The sequence below is a fragment of the Eurypyga helias genome, unplaced genomic scaffold (genome assembly GCF_000690775.1).
Source record: "Eurypyga helias isolate BGI_N326 unplaced genomic scaffold, ASM69077v1 scaffold12344, whole genome shotgun sequence".
Taxonomy (NCBI): Eukaryota; Metazoa; Chordata; class Aves; order Eurypygiformes; family Eurypygidae; genus Eurypyga; species Eurypyga helias.
In genome coordinates this window covers 59,947-85,956 of record NW_010246908.1, presented here as the reverse complement: position 1 = coordinate 85,956, position 26,010 = coordinate 59,947, and the positions used below count along the sequence as shown (strand labels likewise).

The window sequence follows — 26,010 nt, the reverse complement described above, 5'->3', positions numbered from 1 at the left end:
GGCTAACATAACATATACTATTTTTAAAAGCTAAGCATCCTTCATGCGGCATTCTGTCAATTTTATCTCCAAATTTTCAATCTACTTATCTTCTGCCACAATTCACTATCAATATTTTATAAGTTGCAAAATTGATTCCTTATATGAGTGAAAATAAGTTTAGTGAACTTTCATGAGCGAGAAACCTTTACATAATTACCATATTATTATTCCAAATGTACAGAACAGGAGATTAAGTGTTCCTGTTACTTCTTTATTCTTAGACCAAACATGGGCTGATGGTTGAATTTAGAGGACATAAGGACCCAAGGAACACATAAACCCTACTTCTAAGTCCAAATTAGACCTGGACACTCAAACCTGGACTAATATCTGAAATCTACAAACTAAGCATAGAAGTTAATCAAAACAGGTCCACACTGTACTGGTCAATTATATTCCATGATTACTAAGAACGAAGAAGGATTCTCAGTTAAGAGGAATATAGGCTCTTGGACAGTTTTAACTACAAGACAATTTTTCTGTGCCTTATTTTCCTTTAATACAGATAAAGGTAGTGGCCTGGTACACATACCCATTCTTCCCTCCTAAAATTAGAACATATCAGTGGTTTCTATGACAGATATGGCAGGGCCTTACTTAATATTTCCCTGAGCTTTATGGGAAAGCAAGTAACTACCTTCTGTATATTGTGTATTTGTAGTCATAATTTATTAAACGGAATCATGATTTAATTATGACCCTGGCACAAGTTGTTTCTTGTTGTCAACATCATCAATCCTGACACAATATATCCAGAAATAAAATGCTTCAGACATGCTGATATCAAAAGACCTTTATGGAGAGGGAAAGGAAACCTGAAGTAACTAGAAAAAACACCCTCACAATGAGCAGTAATGAGAGTTCAACAGTACACTTGGGAAGTCCTAAATATTAAGTTTGGGTCCCACTGGCCTGCAGCCCTTCACAGATAGAGAATATTTCAATCAAATCTTTAAAGACAGTAAAAATACTAAGAGCCAGTGTTCTGTAGAATGGTGACTGAGAAATTGTCCTAAATAAACCATAACTGAGACAAGAATCTAAGGCCCCAGGCAGCTTGTTCCATCATCTACATGAATTATGACATAAACTGGAACTACGTGGTGCTGAATTCAACAAGGTCCAGTCACTACAGACTTGGGACGAGTTAGCTTTAGCTGAATGGCATACCAAAAGGTACATGGAGTAGGTTTCTTGTTCTCCTAGAGAGGCATTGCATCAATTCCTGATGAAATGTGGTTCCAAAGGGGACATCTGGGTAGTACTTTGGCTGCTTGACAGTGTAAGAAATCACTTGCCTTTTATCTCAAAAGGGATGAAATGAGGATCCTTGAACATTCATACAGCCTGAACCAGTCTGATCACACAGGACAAAAATCTGTCTGCACCCCCTTTACCTGTCTGATGGTCTAACAGAATTCCTTCTACTTCTGTGGAGAGGATAAACAATCTGCAAGGGTTAATAACCAGCATTTGCAAGGGAGAAGAATCTAGGGAAGACCAAGACCATTTGTTTTGCATCTGTGTTACACTATTCTTAAGGCTATTACTGTCATCATTATAATAGTGAGTTTATCTTGGCATGCTAGGAAAATGGACTTTTCAGAATACGAAAAAATAGATCAGAATCTTAAAAACTGAACTCAGGAGGGTTTTTTAATAACTTGATGTTCTATACATCTAAGTTCTACTTATCTAATTTTGACAGTATTATGTTCCACCTCATGGCCAGTGTCTGACACACTAACTGGTCCGAAGCAATCGTTGTATTTTTTTTTTCTTTATCTGGAAACAATAAACACGTTCCACTATTTCCAAAGATTAAATATGTTTCATCATAAAAGAATTGCCAGTATTTTATCTGTATGCAGAAAATACATACACAGCACTGACTGCTCATATTAGTAGCTATATAAAGTCATTCATTTGAAATTATTTTATCTTTAGCAAATGTGCTGAATCCTATTCATATAAGATGCTTTTTTTGAGTGGAAAAAATACAACACTATATTTAATAGGATGAACGTTCATTAAGATACTCACGGGAGCATGTGGCAGTTTGCCATTCCAGACACTGTCCATATGGGAAGGAGATTATATAGGCATTTGAGTCAACACATCGTTTTGTACTGCTACACCACATACATTCCATACCATTACTCGTGCAGTTTGAACACGTTGTGCGCAGGGAGCATGGCTTTTTGCAGGGTCTGGCATTCTGGTTGGGACTCACTGGAGAAGAGCCACAAACATTTATAATTTTGAACACAAACTGAATCTCCTTTTTCTTTAATCATATGTTCCATTAGAAAAAGGTATGTTAACACGAAAGTGGTTGCTTCCTTCATTCGCTATAAATAATTTAATCCAAACTTATGTTGCAGTATATAACTATACCAATATTTTATAAAAGTTATTAAGCAATACTCAGTGCAAGTAATAATAATTTCATATTATTCTTTTATTGAAAAAGTCCAAAAATCCCTCATAGTGAAATGAAAACCCAAACAGCTTGCTAATCACGATGGTAACAGTAACTGATTATAAGAGATTGCTTACCGACAGGTTTTTCACACACAAGACCATCTGCCATTGCAGTGCATGGATTTGCTTTCAGACCTGCCACCTCTGCTCTTTCTAGGTATGCACAGAAGCCAGAGTCATTTGGCTCTCCAGGCAGCCACTGCAGAGTTGTGTTCGTAAAAGGAGACATGTCATCCCATCCCCAGTAGGAGATGTTGATCTTGCGTAAACCTACCCAAGGTGAAATTTTCTATGAATCAGAATAAAACAAATGTGAGATAATTAGTTGAAATGCTTATTTTTTTGTTATTATTTTAATTAAAATATTTCAAAGAATAGTTCAGCAGCAACAAGTTCACATTTTGAGAGAATTCACCATGTTCTTTTCCCACTTTATCATCTCATCCATCCTTGTCCATACAGTTTTTGTCTTAACTGTTTTACCTTGCTGAAACACATCCTCCCCACCCCTCCACAAGACAAACAAACACCAAAATTCCACGTGCTATCTGCTTTTGTTCTATTAAAAAGTTGTGTTTGTTCTCTTCAAAGCCAATTCTGATTACTATTATTTAATACAGAGTTGGAAACCAGGCCAAATAGTCGTAATGAAATAGCTTTTTTTTTTTTCCAGTGGCTACTATACTGATTACTAATTGCTAGACCAATGTGGATAATAAAATACACATAAGTTAACAGCAATACACAGAAATCCAAGTTCAGGAAAAAAAAGGATAAATATTCCATCATCTAAAAATCTGTATTGCTGTTACTGATGAATATCTTTAGGCAATTCAGAGACAGAGATGCAAATGGCACATCCACAGCTCCAATGCCACTGAATACACTTGATTTATAAGCTGTAAAAAAAGTCCTACTCTAGAAATCATAGCAAGCATTCATCCTCAAAAAGAAATATTTAGGATGCATCAGTAAAATTATATCACAAACTCTACTTATTTTTATCATTTTGTCTTTATGCAATTACCAAGAGAAAACGCAGATTTCAAGAAAGAAAGGCCTTCGACTGTTCTAGGATAAATCTATGTACATTTTTTGTTCCCATCACTGTAAAAATCTCCAGATATCAAAACCAACACATTTCCTCATGCAGTCTCTGTGCAGATAGTTTTCACTGACCCCAGCTTAAACACAAGGAACAGAAACACATTCTATGGGCTGTGACAGGAACGTGGCACTTGGTGAATACCAGAACACCAAAGAACACAGCTGTCTGCACCAGGCAAAGGACAGATGTTGTCAGCTCCAAAGCAGAGATGTTCATCTGACTGAGAATTAGGTTCTCAACTGATTTAATTAACAGGCCAAGGTAAGTAAGAAATTATAATTAAAGGGAACTTGCTGTGGTTCAAGACTATGTGCTATTTCACAAATAAACCCAGAGTCACTGCCATCACATCTCAAGAGATCTTTCACCTTACACCTGATCAGAGCATTCCTCCTATTCTCCTTCCTCATTACACCAAACCAAGCATGAACAATTATTAATTTTGCTTCAGAAATAACAGTGGTAATTACTTATTTAAAAAAATCAGTAGGTAGATAATCAGTATTCCTCACCTCCCTAAAAGGCACTTTCTGTGCTCTCAGAAGATTTTACTTCTGTCCTATCAGCTGGGAGCATGATCAAACAAAAATTGCTACAGCAACTAACAGACTGTTAACCCCTGCTCACTCTTGTGTCTTACTTCTGTATTTACTTCATAACTTCATGGCTACTCCAGGTAAGCAGCTTTCCAGGTGTCTGTGAGAGCTCCCACATTCTAGATACTAGAACAAACACGATGCAAGCAGTAAAAGCAGAACTTGAGCATCTGGAAAGTTGTAGATGATACATCTCTTGTCATATTTGTTATTTAGTTGCCTAGATTGCTGTATATATGCGTGGTATGCAAACATCAGAAAACCTTAGATATTTATGGATGTCTCCAGACATCTCTCGGTAGAATGCTAAGCAGGCACTCCAGGCATGTATGAAAAATGTCAGGGGCTGAGGCAGGATAAATTGCTAACAAACACAGACCTAAAACAACCCTAAATGCCTACTTTGTGGCTGAGGAATTCCAGCCAAGAGAATCTTCAACATATTATTGACTGTTTTGATTGCACTGCCAAATAATTTGGCCTCAGCATCAGTATATAGAAAACAGAGACCCTATCCCAGCTATGGTGAAGAAGCATATCAGGCCAATAATAAAACTGACAGTGCAGCAGTGACATTTAGAGAAAAAAGAAAATCCTCTATTTGAGTAGGAGAGTGTCTCAGAACACTTTTAATGATGATTAAGTCCCAGGAAGGATCATGAAAGCCAGAGCAGCCTTAGGAGAGAAATGCAGCACTCCTGAATTGATAGATATCCAGCAAAAGCAACACATATTGCAGTTATCAGCATTCTTAATAGCTGTAGTATCTGGACAACTTATAGTCAATGGGCCAGGTGTCTCAAATTCCGTATGTACCATCTTTGGCTCTTTGCTAGAGAATCAAAATACAGACTTGAGTGATGATTAGCATGCTATCAAATACACACCATCGAAGCTACCGCCTGGCAGACTCACTTATGCTGCTCTGGGCATGTTGGTAGGATGCTGAAAGCAGATTATACAAAACATTAAAAGAAATGTCTGATTAAAAGATGGTAAACAGCTGAGACAGAGGCCACCAAAATGCTCCAAGGACATGCTAGAAGTCCATATTCCATGACGTGGCATTAATTCCATGATGTGGTGGACTGCAGCTGAAGACTCTTGGAGATAGAGATTGCGTGTTGAAGTGACAGGGACTTCAAAGGTGCTGAACGAGAATGCCAATCCAGTTTCTTCTTCAGGCTTAAGAAATAGCGAGAGTTGAACACCCTTCACATGAACTCTATAGTTGTTTCATTTAATGCCAAATGAATGTAGGAAACTGATTCCTTTACTTTGAATATCTGGCCAAAGGTACCAGGAAAATGATCAGAATCGTTCTTGAGGCTTTGATAAATGTATACTTTAAAGATGTCCACAAACCACAGCTGAGAAACCTATGCTGTCCTCACTGTATTTGGCACTTGTAAGTTGTTCAGATTCAGAGTTGAAGAGGAACATGCAAGTCAGTAAGAATCAGTACCTTCTCTATGTAAGTAAGAAGAAAAAGCACCACCACACATGTGATTGTGGGAACACCTGAACACATACTAATGTTTTTCATGCTTAAATGCCATTATTTTTTTAACTGATGTTTTAATATTACTTTGGACACCATCACTGAACATGTCTGTTCCCATTTAAAGCAGTTAAAAGCTAAAAGCTGCATTTCATCTACATCTACATCATCTACTACAAAGTTACAGTTCATGTAACTTTGCCTTAATATTTTTTTCCTTTGTGGGGAAGAGGAAAGGATAGGGGGAGAGAAAGAGTTGTTCATAGAGCAAATATGAATTCCAACCTACTATTTTTCTGGTTTTATTCAACATGTATAGGGCACAATTTGTTTAAACATGATTATAGAATACCACTGCTCATATTCCGGCTGTCCAAATTAAGACAATTTTTTCTGAATACTATCACTCAGTGTATTCCAAAAAATTATGTATACTTTCAAATGTTTTAGTGGAGAGTTTTTTAAAAAAAAAAAAAAAAAAAATCAGGCTCCAAGATAAATCTATGACAACTCCCATTATACTTCACAGACAATTCATGAACAACAACCAAGCTTACTCAATAGCACTCCAGATAAGTTATCAGTTTAAAAAAAAAAGTGAGAGGAAAATACCCAGAAACTATCAAAGTAAAATTTTACAGTAAAACAAAGCAATACAGTGCACAGCAGGTGGCCAAATCCATCTTGGGAAAGCTCGTTGTAAGGGGTCTTACTAATGTTGAACTGCAGAATGCAATCAAGTATCTATTCTATAGCTTTATCCCAACACATTATTTAAAATTTAGCACCAGTCTCTAGAATATGTTTCTCCTTTTATCTGTTTCTTTCTAGGCCAGTTTTCAGAACTTCCAGCCTATCTCAGAAGCCATAAGATTGTTCTTGAAATGCAGCTAGTCACAGTTTATCTGTTTTATAGAACAATCTTTTATAACACCAATAAGTAGCCAAAAACCATTTAAAATGAGAAATCAACCTTTATGTTAAGTCTGAAAATATTTAGGAATAATTAAATTCTGAGACAAATTGCTGGACAGGTCTTCACTTTCATCTGAGAGAAAAGCAAAACTGCAATCAAACGATGCCGACCAATAGCCCACAATCCTGTACTCACACTTACAGTCCTATTCAACACTAGGCAAGTTTTTAGCTGTGACAAGATTTATTAAACTGATCACTAACAACTTTAAAAATGGTCTCTTCTCTTATTCTAAACCACGCAATTTTAATTTTCTTTTAAGTAGTAATTATGGAACTATGTTACAAAGGAAAATTGTGTAACTTTAACTAGAGAGCTGATATTGCATGTTCAATCCATTGTGTTTCTTGTTTCTAAGAAAACTTAAGTCAGACTAAGTTGCTTTGACATCTACATTGAAAGTTGATAATTTATAGTCATGACACACTTTTCAGAAACTACTGCTTCCTCAGCACTGATTTAATGACAGCTGAATAATTCGCAGATGAGTCAAGTGAGCAAGTCTACCTTTACTGAATAGCCAATTACTACTGAGGCTCAAAATTCTCCTCTGTTTCTTAATTACAAAAATTGCTAAGGAATTCTATATCTCTGTCAGAAATTTATCCCCAACTTCATTTAAATTCCTCTCATTTTGGATCATAAATTGTGCTGGAAGTGTATGATACACTTCTGACTCATTCTAATGTGTGCATCACAATATGTTATTACCAAACTTCAAAAAACCTTTCAAGAATCGTTTGAACTCCTTGAGTTCTAGGAATGGAGTTGCCCTAGTAAGGAACATACAATTAAACTTTGAAAATACAGTGGCCCCTTAGTGCTCCCATTTCCACAACTTTCACAATTCTGAGAAGGGTTTCTTCTCCACATCATTATGAACAAAAAAACCTGCTTACTGAAAACAAAGACAAACCATCCATTCTATTTACCACCAAATTGCTCAGTTTCTGTTCTTTAACCATACATTGATTATTAAACTATGCTAGATACCTGCACATTTCATATTTTGGAAATATTTTCCCAGTGAATAACACATCATAAGCAGTGAAAGCAAGCTTCATGATTTTTAAGTGTCTCAGTATCTATTAGACACAAATGACGAAATCTAGTTAATCAGTAGAAGAAGAAGTCACGCTAGGGTCATAAGAAGCAGGGTCATAAGAAGTAGGGCCATACGAACACTCATTTCTCCTACACCTTTCAAATTTTGCTGTTGTGGCACTGGTTAAAAAAAACACATACAATCTGGTGAACTGAAAAAGCTACAACTTCCCCAGTTTCCCTGTACAGAGATTAAAGCTAGTATTCCAGTGGGACTTTGGCTTAGCTACTATTACTTCCCTTCTTTATAGGGGACAATTTTTTTGGAAATTCAGGTTCTCAGGCATCCAAAGTGATTTGAGCTCCCCACTTCTTGAAAGCAGGAAGACAGTTGAACTAGAGGTGAACTAAAGAACAGCCAAAGTAAAAAAAAAAACAAAACAAAAAAAAACACCACGCTAATATGGAGACAAAGTGCTGAAATAATTTATTAGACTTCCAAAACCACCATAGTAAAGTGGGATTCCTAGAAACTCTAGTAAAGTGGAACCAATTCAGAAAAAAAGTAGATGTCAGCTTCTTTACAACCAAATATACGATAAAACAATAAAAACATACAGCCCTTTGAGAATACTTTGAGCTAACAAGGAATAGCATTGCCATGCAAAGCTCACTAATTAACTGCAACCTCCACTCAAGTGTAATTTATAAAGGATGCTTAGCTCTGAGAACAGTGAGTTAAAGGAAAAGTTGCAAACAATTTATATAACGAAAGGCATTGTTTAAAACTCTTCTCATCTTTGTTTATGCTTACTACACCAAAATTAATCTTCTCAGAATTTATTCATGCTAACAAGAAAATTATTATTTTTACTTAAATCCCACAGTTCTGCACAAACTCCCAAGAGAACTAATTGCACTTTTACATGAGTACACAACATTTGAATATTAGCAGGAACAATTAATTAACCTTATATTGCTGTTTAATCTACTTTGCAGAAAAACTTGAATCTTCCCTTTCATAATATTTTGCTTACCAGGTCAATAAAACAGCATATAAGAATAAATAACAAGTGTCTTTTTGCTTTACTATGGAAACTGTCATTTTATCCATTATGTTTACTTTATTGTTCTCTTAAAGAATTCCATTTATTTTCAATGAAAAATGCAAATTAGACATTAAAATGCTGGTGACAGTTTTAGAATACATCTGCAAATTCAACAGTGTGTTGACTTCATATTACAAAGGTCTTCGTTTTGTCCCTTACTTTAGTACCACCTGAACCTTTTCCTTACCCTTTTTAAAAGGAGGCAATGTGCTGATTTCCAATTTAGCATTAGAATTAAGAGAAATTATTGATGCATAATTTGTTCTGGACAAGGTGTGGAGACAATGGCAGCCTCATCACTCTGAATCTTTTGAAAGCATCAATATCTTGTATTATTCTAAACATGATGAAGAAGTTGTCCTCAATTTGTCCCAGAACAAGGACTTCGTGTATTACAAACAACTGTCAAATCCCACATTTTTCCTATAACCACTAAAGAATTATCGAGTCATCCTAGGCCGAAGTATTTACCAACACTATTTTAACAGTTTGTAAAACACACAACAATTACCAAAGTTGTTTTTCTTTTCTCAGTGTAAGAATATCAACTAAAGCAGAGATAAAAACAGATCCATACTCTTATTTCCAAATGTTGCTCTGACACCGTCCTTAACCCTGAAAGCTTTTGTTCCACATAGGCCCAAGATTTTAAAGCCTTTGATATTGACGACACAAGTCAAACTCAACCATAGATAATACAGATTAAAGGCCCAGTGTTCACCTTAGAGTTGCCGTGACACATTTGTGAACTGCACACCACCACCTGTTAAAAAAACAAGCCATCTAAAATGAAATCTCGCCCCTTAAATCATTGTGATTGCAGCTTGAAAGGAAAAGGTAGACAAAAGAAAATCAAGCAAAGATTCAGAGAGCCTCTGTCACACCTGATAACACATTCAGGCTGTCTCACACAGAATAAATGTAACTAGACTGACAGATAGGAATGAAAAAAAAAAATTGTTTTTTCTCAATGCCACTGAAAACCAGTACAGGTCATGGTAGCATGGCATTAGAGATTCTGGTAACTAAACAATCGTTTAACCCGAGATACAGTTCTGAAGTGCATACATTTGTCTACAGTTGCACAAACGGTACGTGAGGTATCTCAAATTTATATCACCACATTGGCTCAGGCCATACTTCATGTAAATAAAGACACGCTTGGCAGGATGTCACCTTGTAGAAGTTTTAGGTTCTGAAATGTAAGAAAAACCTAGTTTCCAGTCATATCAATCTTCTACCACACACTATTCAATTTGAGGAACTCCTGTGCAGTAGTTTAAACAGGAATTGGGGGGGTGGCAGGGCAGAAAATAAACAACTGGAAAAATCACTGCCATTTTAGACAGTTATTTTGGTTTCAACTACATTTTCAACATTACCTCAGAGCAAGGAGTGGACAGACAGAATGTGTTTCAAGGCTGCTGTAAGCAGAATATCAGGGAGACCATCTGAGATAGAAGAATTACTTCTCTCATCTTTATTAGCAACTAATAAACACATACATGTGAGGACCCTCCCCTTAGGAGGAAGGAGCAGCCGAGACAAGGTGTGATGGACTGACCAAAACCCCCATTCCCCATCCCCCTGTGCTGCTGGCAGGCAGGAGGTACAGAAAAGTGAGAGTGAATTTGAGCCCAGGAAGAAGTAGTAGTGTTTTAAGATTTGGGTTTAGTTCTCTTTTTACCCTGATTTTGATTGATGACAATTTTTTTTTCCCCAAGCCCAGTCCATTTTGCCTGTGATGATAACTGCCGAATGGGTTCTCCCTGTCCCTCTCTCGAGCCGCAAGTCTTATTGTATTTTGTCTCTCGTGCCCAGCTGAGGAGGGGAGTGATAGAGCAGCTTGGTGGGCAGCTGGCCTCCAGCCGAGGTTAACCCACCACAGTATGTTGTCAACATTCTTCTGAACACAAATCCAAACCATAGCCTCGTACCAGCCACTGAGAAAAAATTAACTCCATCCCAGCCAAAACCACCACAACACATCAATTCATCGGCACCAACTTTGCAAGTCACGTACCAACTTGATATAAGCTTTAATTATTGTTCATAATTATCTTTCATTCTCCTGTAACTGTAAAATCCCAAGCTGGCTAAAAATCAGGGGGGTTTATGCAAAGAAATGCTGTGCATTTTATAAACCCAAAGACACACTTGCAAAAATATCCTCTGCTGAGACGAACCGATCTGCTAAGACACCCCACCTGAGTGCACACTGTGGGTTCGACACCTTGTGAGCGGACATGTATTTCACTGACGTGCACCAACGATGCGGGTAGGCTTTCCAACAGCCTAAGTGCAGCAATAAGCGTTTGAATATTTAACTGCTTAAAAAAACTGACCACTCATGGACAGGTAATCAATCTTCAACATCCCTTCTCTTGTCCCACAGTTAAATTCATATGGATGGCTTGCCTAAGGAATATGCTGAAGGCAACTTCTTGTACTTGCCAGAGGCACATAAGAGCTTTCAGCCCTTCCCTCCCCCACCATTATCACAGAAAGCTAATTAGCTCCTAGCTCATTCTGGCGCTGCTATGCAGGGAATTTCTACATGCTTCACATACTGGTACAGCTTCTCTGTGACCCTTTGTTCCCATACACCAGTGACATAGGAAGCTGGAGTTTGCTGAAAAAGTATACATCTTTAATACCTCCCAGCCCTCAACTGCTTGCAGCCTAATTATTCACCACCCAAAAACAATCCTGCAAGCAGCTTTATGGATACTGATGTCAAAGTCAGGATTTTTATTTTTCTCTGTTACAGTGAAAATTCTGTTGTCTTGTTGACTCCTGCTCTCAAGTGTGAGAGGGCTGGGATTTCCCAGATCAGTGTTCCAGCAATTCCCTTGAGTCACATCTTGAAAGTAAACAGTAACTTGCTAGCAGTTAAGTCTGGTAAGGAGAAACTTGGGAACTGCTGTGTCATTTGCTGTAAACAAGAGATTTCCTTAATATCCTACACACCACTTACATCAGTCTTTAGCATCACACATTCCTTTGAAGGCATAAACTTTCCTCTCTTTGAATGAATCCCTAAAACAGATTTCTTAAAGCAAATTAAATCCACATAAGCATCAATTACAGTTACTGAGGTTACCTGAAGTGTGTACTTCTGTATTTCATCCAGAACAAATTCCACTTCTTTTGAGGTTGTTAATGAGGCAAGATTCCCACTTAAATTGTAGCAATACAGTTTGGCATTGTCATAGCTTTCACGACTAGAATTTATGCGAAGGCAAGCGTCTCCAATATGACTCCATCCTTCCCCACATAGATGAGCTAGTAAAAAAAGCATACGATTGCAGATGATATGAAAAAATCTTTTAACAAACCTAAGGGAGTTTGAATTTTATCTTCCAGGGGTCATAATTCAAAATACATCCTAGATTCAATTTATGTAAATTTCAAATTTCAAAATCTGAGACCAAATCTGCTTTATCATCCTATCTTTGCATTTATATTTGCCTAAATACTAATGCTATCAGAATGGTAGGAAATTCAGATAACAGCTTAGAAAATATTTTCTCTTCAACATATTTCAGCATTATTGAGATTGCAATAACTATTAAAAGAGGAGTAAGTAATTCAGAGCAGCTGTTACAGTTGATCTGTACAAAAGATTACACAAATGCAGTTTTAAATTGCACAGAATAAAATTATTAAAGTTATTAAATGAATAATCTTTGTGAAGAAACACTGCGTTCATTAACTTCATCTGGACCTAGAGATCAAATGGAAAAGGTTCTGATACCTGACTGTATATATGTAGTTATGAATATGAATTACAGAATAAATATTATTTCAGAATGTTAACAGTCACCTTCTGAGAATATTTGATATGAGCGTTTTAATATTCACTGCTTTCATAGTATCATCAACGTGATACAATCAAGAAATTAGATCGTTGGTCTTATCTGCACAGGAAAATTGAAATATAATTGAAGTATAATTTATAAGATAAAACCCCAGCTAGCAAAAGTAAAAGTGTCAGTGAATATGTAGCATTAAAGGACTCAGCATGGCAATTCAGCTCTGCACTCAGTGATCCCCACAGGCTAGAACTCATCACAGAGGTACATGCCATCATGCCTTCACTAATATTATTCTCGGTCCTAATAAGATTGAAGAGAACATTGATAGACCAATCAGTGATGTAATTACATCTGTGTTCACCTGTACAGGGACAGCCAGGTGGGAAGATCCAGCATGAGTAAAACAAATCTAGGTTTACTCACAGAACACATACTCTTTGGTGATAATGGAGGAAATGTACTCTGTTTTGAAACAACTACCAACAACAGCAAGCCTGCCCCACAGCCCTTACCAGGTAATGCCTGGCACTCCTGCTGCCGCTGGTCCCACTGGCAGTTCAGGTGGAGCGAGCAGCTTTTGCAGCTGGTCAGTTTATTGCAGATCTGTTCATTCCTCACATGACATTTGGTGTAGTTTTTAACTGACTATAAAAGCAAAAGAAAAAAACAGCATCTCAAATATACGTTGAATTACCAACAAACCAGAATTCAACCTGAAATACGCAGCAGGTGCATCCCTCTCAGAAAATCAGAGCCACCTAAATGCTGAATTTAAGCTCTTGCCTATACTCCCTTAATCATTGTGGAGAGTACAAAATGCACCTCCAGAACACAAATCACCCCAGCTGTCCTACGCAACGAAGTTTGAGTGGGTCACAGTGATTTGAAGATGTCATGTCCCTCTACAGAGCCGAGGAAGAGCTTAAATAACTAAACTAAATATTTCTGAGATAGTCCATGGATATGGTCTCACTAAATTATTTCAACCCCTACAGGTTAAAGCAGGCAACAAAATCAAACAACATAAAAAACTGTGTAACGTACAGGTGTAAAATAAATATGCATCATAGGCTGAAGGTGCATGACTACAGTTAACTTTGTTTAATCTGGATTAAATGAAACAAAAAATATGAGTTATATACCAGTAGTCACAAAACACAAGAAGGATTTGTCAAAAACTTTAATCAGGTTATTTTATAGATTTAACTGAAAAACTGTATTCAACACAGCCAGTATAAAATTTACAGGATCTACAGGAAATCATTTTGTCAAGTACTGACATAAAACCAGGAATAACATTTTTCCTTTGGTGCCTTAGTATACAAGGAGTAAACACTGAAAGAATTTTTTACTTGGGTTTTTTGAAGGATTTGGTTTGGTTTTTTCCTGAAAATTGAGGTCTTTTTACAAGTTAGGCATTTTTAATACAAATCATCTTTTTTCCCCCCTGCACAGTACTTTTAATTAAGACATAATATTGATAACTTTATTTAATAACTGCCCAAAATCCTCAGCCAATTCATCTGCTTACCCATAAGGCTGTGTCTACTAAGTTAGTTTCAAGATAATAATTAAAGGTAAGTCCTAATTGAAGACAGCTTTATACTCACAGAACCACAGAATGGTTGAGGTTGGAAGGGCTCTCAGGAGGTCATATTGTCCAACCCCAACAACTCTCTAACAACAGAAGATTCATTCATGCACAGCAGCAAAACCAGATTGCACTTAGACAGCATAGGTATGGTTTACATGACAATTTTGATTGCTTTCCTTTCTAATAGTCTCCCAGAGTATGACAAAGCACATCTAAAGGGGCAATATGGCAATAAGTTACACAGCTGGTGGTACTGGAATGATGATGAGAGGGCATCAACCTACTGCAGTCAGGAGGAAAGACAACCGGACTCCTTTTATTTTTTATAAGTCCTGGAATAATGCAATTGTTAAAAATGAACTTTCATTCTCACGCAGGATCAGCTTCATTCTTGCTGAAGAACTGCTGTTTAAAGATTTGTTTGTTGCCTTTACTGGATCAGTTGTCCATCAGTGAGCTTATTAAAGGTCCTCATTATTTTTCCGATCTATAAGACAGACTACTATGCAGCAAAAAGAACCAGAGAAACAGTTCTGAGAGAAGGATCTACACCACAGTATGAAACAGAGCCAAAGGCAATGCCATAAAGTAATAGAATGTCTGTCTATCCAGGACAATAAATGCATGCAAACAGTAGAGCACAAAAAGCCTTTGGAAAAACACACATTTAGTTTCACTCAGTCATGATGCATATTCACAAAACTGACTGAGAGATTCTTTAAAATGAATTTTAGAGAACAAGTAACCACCATCTGCTCATGTAAATACCTCAGTACTCACTTTTAACACTTCATGATGACACAGTCAAAATCCTTAAGCATTCAGATTGTATAATTTTCAAAAACAATCTTTAGTGCTATTACATACAGATTACAATTTTCCAACTAAACCAGATATTTGTTCTATTATTGTCTAATCATGAAGCTTGTTGTGTGCTGGTTATTTAATGTTTAAAATAAAATTCAAAGTACTAGTGACTACTCTGTAATAATGTTCTCTGTTGTATTCCCTTATTCCCAGTACTTATTTCCCTTAAATCCAATTTAAACATTGCTTGCCTGAAAATCTCATTAGTTCAATGTAGATGTGAATCCAATAGGTAATTCATATTAACACAATATTATGGTTATAACTTAAGCTACCAAACGCAATGAAATTCAGAAATATGACAGCCCATCTGTTAGTGAAGTTCTATATTGCTGTAGGATATTTATAATGTTTACACACCAATGTATGAGTAAATTATGTTATATATAAAGTTTCCCACTTATGTCTGATTTACTTAGATTTTTTCCGTACCGATCTTGATAGGGTGGCACGTAGACAGACTTACGAACTGCAGTGATTTTCTGCCTATCCAGTGTAGAATGAAAATATTACAGTAGTTCATCTTAGAATTTTGGAAATTGCTATTAAATAATATACCTTCCTCTCCTCTTCCTGCATTTTTCAGGTTAACAGTATAGTCTTGTCTAGTTTCCCTAGTCTAACTGTAAATTATTAATCTATAAGATTTGCTATTATTTCTCTAAAAGTACTCCCAAATCTTACTGTTGGGTGCTCCTTGGTCTTAAATTTTCTGGTTTACCTCCAAGATAAGTTTGATCCTATTCATAATTCCTTCCAGTACTTTATACATTTCCCCTTGACTATTCTTTGAATTACTCAAATGTAGGTAGATTGCTATGATTATTATTGGTACTAGTGTAGCATCCAAGGACTCCCACCATGAAAGACGACATGCAGAAATATCTCAGCTGTGCTTCTTCCCATCACAGTCTGTCTAAAACACGGAAATCACATGCCCTCTACTTGAAAAAGACACAGGACGTATGCTGACCAAAAGAAGTATTGCATTCATGTATTGCATGCATACCTGGGGCTCTTGATCCCAATTATTTCAAAGCTAAAAACAGACCATGGAGCAAGAAGCTCCATGAAAGAGCTTGAAAGAGGAAGTTATACAGATATCAGCATGTTGTATTTCATTAGGTCAGCATTTGGCATAAGGCAGTATTAATGACAGTATAGTACTTGCTTTTGACCCTAAGGCAAACCAGTATCTCTATCTGCACGTTTCTGAAAGAAAGTTGGTGATCTTACCATTTTTAATATTCATCAATCTCAACAAAGATTAAAATTAACTAACTTATAAGCAGTACTTATAAGTACTTCAAAAGTACTTAAAAGTAAAGCTTATATTTATAAACTTCATAAGTACTACATTTTATTATAGAATAAGTTCAGTGTATTACGTAAAATCACTCTAAGCAGTCTGGGTAATTTCAATAGTGTAATTTCTCAAGGCAACCTTCAAACGCCTTACTGTACCTGTTAGAGATTTTGTCTGTTACGTTTAATGGTAGAAAACAGACAACAAGGCACTACTGTTAACATGCTGTTCAATCTACTCACAGGCCAAATTTCAGTACCATCTTGAAACACTCCACATATTTTAAAGTAAATTGTTTCTCAGTTGGGCAAGACAGGATAAGCATTCACCCCTCAATATCTGCACAGGGCCAACTAAAACCAGAGTATGCAGAAGTACCCCACTTATGTGAGTTTTTATGGAAAAAACCAAAAACCAACCCAGCATGCTTGTGCTGAAATGAGACAGACCTCCAGACAGACCTGGCGTTGCAATCCTCTGCTAGCAAATACATCAGATATACGACTGTAATGACATATACCTTGATGATCCCTGAGTCTGCATAGTAGTAGAATATAGTGTCCTATTAATGTGCTGACCCACATCAGGGGGTGAGCATAGGCAGGTATATGTTTATCATCAAAGCGTTAGTACTACTTATGTAAGTAAGTCTATCTGTCCAAACAGTTATTTCAGGGAAATTTCCGTATTTTACAGCCCTTCCAATCATCAGAAGAGTCACTGCTTTGCAAGTATCCATGACCACAAGGCCAATGCCAAGCTGATCACCAACATATCTTTAGTATGCTGGCCAATTTCTATGAAGCGAAAGCAACAGATTCTAAAACATTATTGTCTGTCTCATCTGGATGTTCTATGATGTAAGTAATTCATCCAGGTCTTTGTACAGCTTCAAAAATGGAGCTTTCTCCTCGTGATGTTTGAGCCTACAGCTTGTTATCCCATATTACCATCACAGTACTGTCACACATTTTCACTTTGTGGGCCCAGTCCAGAAGTAGTGGTCTATGAAAATGGCTAATCAGCCTGATCCATGCCATTTCTCCACATGGTGCTATTCTCTTGATGCTGTTTTGGACCATTTATGTAAATAGCTGCAAAATTCTGTCTCCAGCATCTCCCACACAATACACTAGTTTTGCAATAGCCACCTTCAACTTATAATAGTAACTCTTTTCAGAACTCATTTTGACGAATTGTCACTATCCCATTTTTTAGTAACTCCACTAACAGCCTTTGCTATCCACTTCAAACCCTCGGTAAAAGACAGAAAATGATTTAGAGAAGACTGGTGCATCAGTTGCTAATTATGATGATAACCTTGGTAATGAATGGTTGTCAAAGAAGGATACTGAACTGAGAAGCTTGTGCTAACATACCCAGTGCTCCACATTTATTAGGGATGAAGATGGTCTGCTGCTTCGCAACTGTTCCTTGCTTACGAGTTGAAAACCACAGTTAGGAAATTGGCACCTAATATAGTACAATGTGTTAGGAAAGGAAGAGCCCTTGAAGATCACAAAGGAAACTAACCATTAGTGTCTGGAACGTGAAATCACTGACAGACTTATAACAAGGCTGCTGATGAATTTGTGTCTGCATTGCTTTTATTAGTAGTGACTAGCTACAAATGCCAGTGATTAGAGCTGGCTGTGCTCACACTGAATGGACAAGATCTGAGTCAAATTCAATCCAACTCACACCTTAATTTGTCTGTCTAGAGAACAAGATTGATTTCCACCAGGTTCAAACCAGAGTGCAAGCTATTTTTACTAATGGAAGTGTGTAAAGAAAAAGAAAGGATTTTGAACTCAAGTACAGCCAGGTGTGTGGAGCTAGCAGAAAAACATAAGGAGGCAAAATTTAGAAAGCGAAAGTACTATGATAAGCTTGTCAAAAATCAAATGAACAAGCAAGAGATGCAGCAGCTGGTGGACAACTACATAAAGTACAAAACATGGCAGTAAGCAATACTAAAAATCAAAAAATACAAGCTTGTATGTATCTATATGTCCTTCCTGCTTGTCTGTACAAAGATCAGAACAATCTTACCAAATCATCACCAGTCAATTGATCTCATATTCCTTTAATGAGATGACAGGTAGCTCCATGACTTAAAGAAAAACATGTCTATGATGATCAATAATCAGAATACCAAGACTAACAAGACCACCCTGTTCCTGTATGAAAGGGAAAAAAAACCAAACAGCCACCCTTCATGGGATTCCAAAGTTTCTGCCTGTGTACTCTACACCACACACACACAAAATTCAAGTTGACTATGTCTCTGGGACACTCCAAATGTCATTAATCAGGAGATAATAGTATGGTTCTCAGAGAAATACAGTGGGCTAGCACAATGCTGAAGAAATACGTTGATTCTCCCACGCCCCTGGAACAGATATCTTTGCTGCAGTCCAACTCTGCCCTCTGCAACACATTCACTGCAAAATCCAGGCAAATAACTTCATGTTTGTGTTCAAAACAAGCTACTGTACCTATTTCATTTGCTGCAACAGGCCTCTGGTGTAGGTAGAAAAACAGTGTTAAGGAGATGGTCACAGATTTGCAAAGACTCACCATACTACAGTTACTATTTGCTGAAATGCACTTCTTGTCGTCACACCACTGGCACCCGTTTGTGTTGGCAGTACAGCTCGCACAGTCTGCGTACCGGTAACATCTGTCATCTGCAGCAGCTGTAATACACATGGAAGTCAAAAAGAAAGAGAATAATACCAGAGTGTTTTCTGTTACATCCTTCATTCGAACTGTAGCCGTTCATAAAGGTTTAAGTTACTGTAGGAAATTAATTCTATTCAGTTAATAAGATTTACTCCTTTAAAAATTCCTTTAGTAACAACTATATTTGAAGGTTCCTAAGTCTCATGTCGACTAAAAAAAATAGTCACTGATTTGCAGCATACAAATTCCCTGAGCACAGTGTGAGTTCAGAGTATCAGAAAGTTCCGTGAACTATGCATTCTTCAATCCTTTAACACAGAAGAAAGATTTTCTTCAGATGCAGGTTTCTGATAAAACATTACATTGCTATGCAAGAAGGCAAGGGTAGAAGTAGTAAACAAGAAAATCTGAGATATTAGCAAAACACAGACATTTTCAGTCTTTATAAATAAATTTATAGACCTAATGATAGTTGGTAAGCTATAGTTCTCCCGTTTCTATACAAAATATATTTGAGGAAGCACTCACATTAAATCCTTAATACACGCATTCAAGACTTGGACTAAAATGTATGTTATTTACAACAGCTTGGGACACAAATGATTACTTCTGTTTAAAGGATGCAAAAACTCGAAAAATCACCATGACCCAAAATAAGAGAATTCCTACTATCTCCTACAATGATTACTGTGTTTTAACTCCTGTGTGGTTTGGCTTCTTTAGTCTTGGGATCATGCAAGTTTAGGAGACTTCTTTAACAAAGAAGCCATGTTATCCAAGAATTGATCTTTTGAAAACCCACTGAAATTTCTGTTGATCAGCCATTTCTCAGATGAGAGTCCCAACCGGTTAACAGTCGAGGCAAGTGCTATAAAAGAATATATGAAAAAGTAGCTTTTGGCAGGATATTACTCCCTGAAACTGGAAGTGAAGCAGTGCTGTCCGCACAATTTCTTTGGAACTGGAATTCTACACCCCTCATCTCTTGCAAATTCAGTTGTAGTTTATTCCCAGTGCAGAAGCTGTTAGAAACTTTAGAAACTGCCCTAAATTCTTTATTTTCCTTCACCCCATCTGTGCTTTGTTTTGCAGTTTTGGGTTTTTTTTTTTTAACCACCTGTTGATATGAACAGCTTTTTATAAGATCCACTTTCACCCATATTACTTCCAAATGTACTCCTCAGGATCCCTCGTTTATAAAGGGCTAAAGCTTTCTGGATTCTAGAGCCATAAATGTTATAAGACTGTACCAAAGCAGTTCTTCAGAAGGTTTTACCCAGCTAACCATTTGGTTACATAACACAACTTGATCCAAGACCACAACTTTATATTTAGTTCAGAAACAAATAAAAGCTAATAGAAAAACAAAATGTCTTGAAGCATTGATTAATAGCAGAGACAATAATTTTTTAACAAACATTAAAAGCAGGCAGTTTAATTAAACGGCAGTTAGTGCATGTAGCACACAGCCAAAGTTTGGTTAGCAATTTTACACCATGCTGGAAGATGCACAGCAAAATAGGAGGTATATATTGCAAGGTTGCATATTTTGTTCATGTGAAGTATAAGAACAACACTTTCACAAGCAATTTATTTATGACAAGCCAAAATACTAAGGACTAGGGTGCAACAGTTATTTATAACACTAAATTGCTGTTTCAAACAATACAGCTATCACAATGCTGCACAGAAATTCACATGACAAACCTGAACCTGTTTTGACATATTGCAGCAAAGGGCTTATTTGCCTCAAGCTGTTTTCTAGCTGTGACTGTACTATATTCTTCTATACAAATACTCCTGTTTGATAGGTAATCTACTTGAAACAGCAATACTTTCCCTCTCTCTTACTGCCTTACATATTGACATGAGAGTGCCATATGCCTGTAACGCCAGATATCACTTGCAACATGCATCTGTGCTCTCATCGCTGCTTTGCTTTCATGGAATCAGAAAAATTTGAAGGCATTTATATATATACACGTGTGTGTGTGCATAAATATACACACACACATATAAATACACACACACGCACACCTGTGTGTAGGAAGACTTCCTGCATCAAATTGCATATTTATCCCTGAAAGAGTAGAATTTACTTACCTGTTTTCTTAGGACATTTTGCTCTAAGTATGTTATTAGCATGTCCAGATTCCCAGGATTCACAATGCTTCTTGTTCCACAGACACCTTATCCCTGGACGAGCGTTTTTACACAGCTCTTCATCTCTGAATGCTTCACAGTTTGGAGGTTTGTAGACAAGGATGTCATTCAAAAGAACACTCGAAAATCCCCCAAATATATACATGGAACTATTGGGTAAAAACAAGTAAATATAACTGCTATTGTAGCTATAGACACATTTTCTTGATTTCTTTAGCTGGCTTGATACACAATAAAAAAATAACACCTAATGTTATAAAAGCATTGTTCATGTCTCTTTATTAAAGATGTGTCAGTGGTCTCAAAGATTGATACATTTTTCAATGTATTTCTCCATGGAAGTTTAGACAAAAAAAAATTGCTCAAGGTGCACTCTGCTGTATGTATTAATGAGTTACAGAGGCCAAATGTCTGGAAAGAAGAAAGTAGAGCTATGAAGGAAACTACTCTCTTTTTGAGTTAGATAATGAGAAGAGAGTGTGAAATAATGTGCTGCAGGAAATGAGAAGATTTTCTTCAAGAAGATTTCTAAGACAGCCAGTAATATTTGGCAGATGGATATTTCAGGTGGGTAACATTTCCAGTGCAGGAGCTGCTGACATCAGAACCAGCAGACTAGACCTGAGGTCTTACCCTTCTCATTTAAAATTAAGAACAGTCTCAGGTAAAAGTTAATTTTAAGAACCTGTGTATCTGTTGTATCATATATGTTTCCAACAGAAGAAATCTTTGGAGAGTATCTCGGACTACACATTTTTGTAAAAAAAAAAAAAAACACACAAACAAAAAAATCATTGAAAGTGACAGTTCTTAAATTATCAGACATAGCTTAGATGTCTTAAAACACAAATCAGAATAAAAATTACCAGTTGCTGAATTCATTAATTCCAAGCAGTTTTCTCTTAATGAAGTAATATGTTCATTGATTAATTTCAAGTGCTCTGTATAGAGAGTTACAATTTACTGCTATTTTTGTTAAAATCACACTTATTTGTAGTATTACTTACCACCTCCATTACTTCTGATCTATACAGAACATACCCATGATGATGCTTTACTGAGTACTCACCTCTAGTCAGCAAATGCCATGGAAGTATGCTACATTGTCTCGAGGATAAGCAATATATTTAATATAGTCTAAATGTTGACAGCCTTTTTTTCCTGCAAGTGGTTAATGATGTGCACTGTATCAGTATCTTCAAAATCTTGCTTCTCTCAAGCAAATTTTAGTTACATGCTTTTGACTTCATGATTGAAGAAGAACAAGGAATTACAGGATGCTGCAAAGTGGGGATTATAGTTGGTACTGAATTTCAAATTCAGTGTAGTTCACAACCCTGAGGAAACACTTCAGTACACTAGAAGCTTCATATAAAATGCCACTGAACAGATCCCACAGTATGTCAAATTGATAATTAGCTGTACTGATTATCTAAGACAAGTAAAGTCCCTGACGAACAGTACTTTTCACATTAATAAATTAGATCAGTTGTGTGTCATTGAACCATACTTCACATAGGTATAACTTCTGCCACAGCTTTTTCATTCAGAAAAATGGTCAGAAAAACGTAAAATACACTTCATTTACCCATTACTGACAACAGCAGTGTGACCAAATCTGTTGACATCTCGATGCAGATTAGGTTTTGGTAAAATCTTCCATTCATCACAAGCTGCAAGAAAAAACAAAAGCCTTTGAAAACATATATAAAATTATTCCAACAGTTATCAGCAAAATATATGCAAAACAGATTTTAGCAGACACTTTTTTGTATTTTAAGCATCCAACAACTGTTGTCTATTCACTCTCCTTACCCAGATGGATCAGTGTAGGTAAACCATACTGCCTCCATTCTAAAAACAGACCATCTATACCTCACCACCGTCAAATGTTCTTAACATGCTTTCATTACCTATTGGTCTCACAGACTTTAAAACAAAAAGTGATTGACATATTTAAAACCATTCTTAGTATTAGTTTCCAGGGTTTTTATAAATTGTTCTTCAAAATCAGCAGGATTTGACAGACTTCTGTTGCCAGTAGGTGAAAGCTAAGCTGTTTCTTTCCTAATAATCTGCTTTATTCTGCTATTTAAATGTTATTTATTCAGACATCATAGGGTCTTTCTAGAGTCTTTATTTGCAGTGATATACATTTATCAACATAAATCACAGAACAGTGATATATATTCTATGAGTCTTTAAATACACTCCACTAATACCATTTTGTAATTTTGGGTTCTTTTTCTCATTTACTTTTAAGTAGGCTTTGGATTTTCAGGTAGATCCCCTGTTAAATGCACAGATTTTCTAGAGAGGATTAATAACCATAGAGATTTGTCTACACTTCTAGAAATTGCAGGATTTGAGCATGCTGCTGTCACTAGTTCAGAGAAGCTGTATTTGCACTGCTCAAGAATAAATCAACAGGTACTCCTTTTAGATGCATCTGTTGAGGAGGTACTCCAAGGAGCTGTCAGCAACACTTATCTAGCATGGCATTTATCAAGGCCAGAGGACACGCACAAACTGTCCCTTTATTATACAGTTTTCTGCCTTCACAGCCAGTTTCAACACCCACAGTGACAACCACTGCCATCATGGTCATCAAGTAATCAGTAATATTTCCCTAACATTACACACCCTCAAATTAGAAAAAGGAGTTCAATTCACATGTATTTCACTGAATATCTGCGACCGTAAACACTTCTTTTCATAAGTGCTTTAAGGTAAACTACCACTTCCAGCTGCACAGCCCACCTCATTATTGTCTTACTTCCAGTATCTTAAGTATGCTGCTCACTACTTTCCTTTCACCAAGTATTTGAGATGAATGTCGCATCAGTACCTTCACTTCAAATTAACTATTCAAGTGTATTTGTTTTAGTGCTGCTGTAGGAGCATTTACAAAAGTGGTTTTGGTGTGGTTTCATTTTTCTGTCCTGATTTGGACATGAGTTCCTTAGAACAATTAGCCCTTTCTTCATTATTTCCTAGTTGAACTTTACAGACTTCAAATATTCAAATACCACAGTAATAGAAATAGGGTGCACCTAGAAATTCAAACTTCAAGGAAATCCCTTTTTAACAGAGCAAAGAAACTACTTTTCTACAGAGCAAGTAAGGCATGTCTAGAATTTGTCATCCTAACAGGTTTTGGAGACAGGTAGAGTAAACTTTCAGGAAAACTTTCATATCAGACAGAGGGTTACAATTTTCTCATATAAAGAAAAAAATATTCTGGTATACACACAAACATAAGGATTACATCCAAAATTCAAAAGGAATTAAAGGGAGACAAACAAATCCAAACGAAAGTGTGGCTTTATTTTTATATATAAGTATACAACACATGTATATATTTAGGTGTTTGATAGGTATAGTGTCCTTTCAGATATTCTCAGTGAAGACTCACTTGGTGTTTTGCCTTAACGTGTTTTGAAACCAGAATGAAAAGAGGACACTTTTTCTTTTAAACCAGTGGCAAAGCTGCCCATGTGGACACTAAGACACAAAGACCAGACCTATCTGCTCAGCATACTCTCCATAATACACAGACATGGTAAGAGTACGTGTCTGCAGAAGTTTTGCAGATTTAGTACCACAAAGAAGCGTCCTGTAGAGACCAAAAGTCAGAAAAGGTCGCTGGCATACAGCAAGACTGTGGGGAGCGCATCTGAAACCTGTTTCCAAGGTCCTAACACAATTATTACCCAGGTTGTTTTTCACTCAACATTGCTGAATTCATTTACCTATATGATTCCAATGACAGCCACATCAAAATAAGGTATACTTATTTAATTTTAGAATTTGGAATAATTTGTGCTATAGATATGATTTAAAAATAAAGGAATATCACCATCAGAACAAGCATTTCAGGGAGTTCTACTTAAAGTTGGGGGGAGGGGGTGTAGGGGCGCACCATTTCACCTCTGCGAGTGCTGCTGTTCTGGCACTGCAGAGAGTCACCTTTGTCCAGTTAGCATCCTGTTAGCATACCATGCTGAAACAGCTCGGTGCAAGGCCACATGAGGGTGGGCTCGGCACATGGGAGGGGGTAGGATGGCACAGCCATGGGCAAAACTGCAGTAATACACTGCTAGATTGACGTGGGCTTCCAGAGAATCACAGCCTGAGCCCATAGAGAGAGTCAGACTGTGGCTCTGTCAGATAAACCAATTATATATTTTTATTAAAAAAGTATTTCTGTAAACAGAAACTAAAAGCACATTATTACCAGAGTGACACAGACAGTCCGAACAGCAATAATTTCAACATCAGATGGTGGACTCGGAATGAATTTAGTAGTTTTAAGAAAAATAAAATATAGTAAGTCTAATTCACTGTCTCACAGGATCAGTGCATCCCCAAAATTTTGCCTCTTCCTCATCTTCAACCTACTGTCACTATCACTGTTATCATATTATCATAAAAACTATGGTATTAATACACTTCATCTTTCACAATTGTTCCTTTTTTATTTTCTCTACTTAGAACAGTGAAAGCACATACAAGCCAGAGATGTTTCTGAAAGTTTCAACACAACATATCACAGTACTCTGGCACCAATTAATTACTTGTCATCACAACTTGTGTATTCCCCATATCCCAGCATAACACCAGCATTTGATGCCTCCATGGTGTTTGAATTATGTAAGAAATTCAGATTAAGAGCGTTATTATTTATTGGAAAAAAGTGATAAACAATTATGAATTT

At 36.7% G+C, this 26,010-nt stretch overlaps 1 protein-coding gene across 1 annotated transcript in view; it reads right to left on the bottom strand.

Moving 5' to 3' along the window:
* The window catches only part of ATRNL1 (attractin-like 1), a gene marked incomplete at its 3' end in the record, with an annotated part of 77,419 nt that overhangs the window by 5,489 nt on the left and 45,920 nt on the right, over positions 1–26,010 (bottom strand). The window contains exons 11-17 of the mRNA XM_010150575.1: positions 22,882–22,966; positions 21,234–21,442; positions 19,026–19,144; positions 13,191–13,323; positions 11,964–12,145; positions 2,602–2,815; positions 2,086–2,274 (exon numbers count right to left, since the gene is read on the bottom strand). Coding sequence (XP_010148877.1) covers positions 2,086–2,274; positions 2,602–2,815; positions 11,964–12,145; positions 13,191–13,323; positions 19,026–19,144; positions 21,234–21,442; positions 22,882–22,966 — 1,131 coding nt within the window. The remainder of the gene's footprint in view (positions 1–2,085; positions 2,275–2,601; positions 2,816–11,963; positions 12,146–13,190; positions 13,324–19,025; positions 19,145–21,233; positions 21,443–22,881; positions 22,967–26,010) is intronic.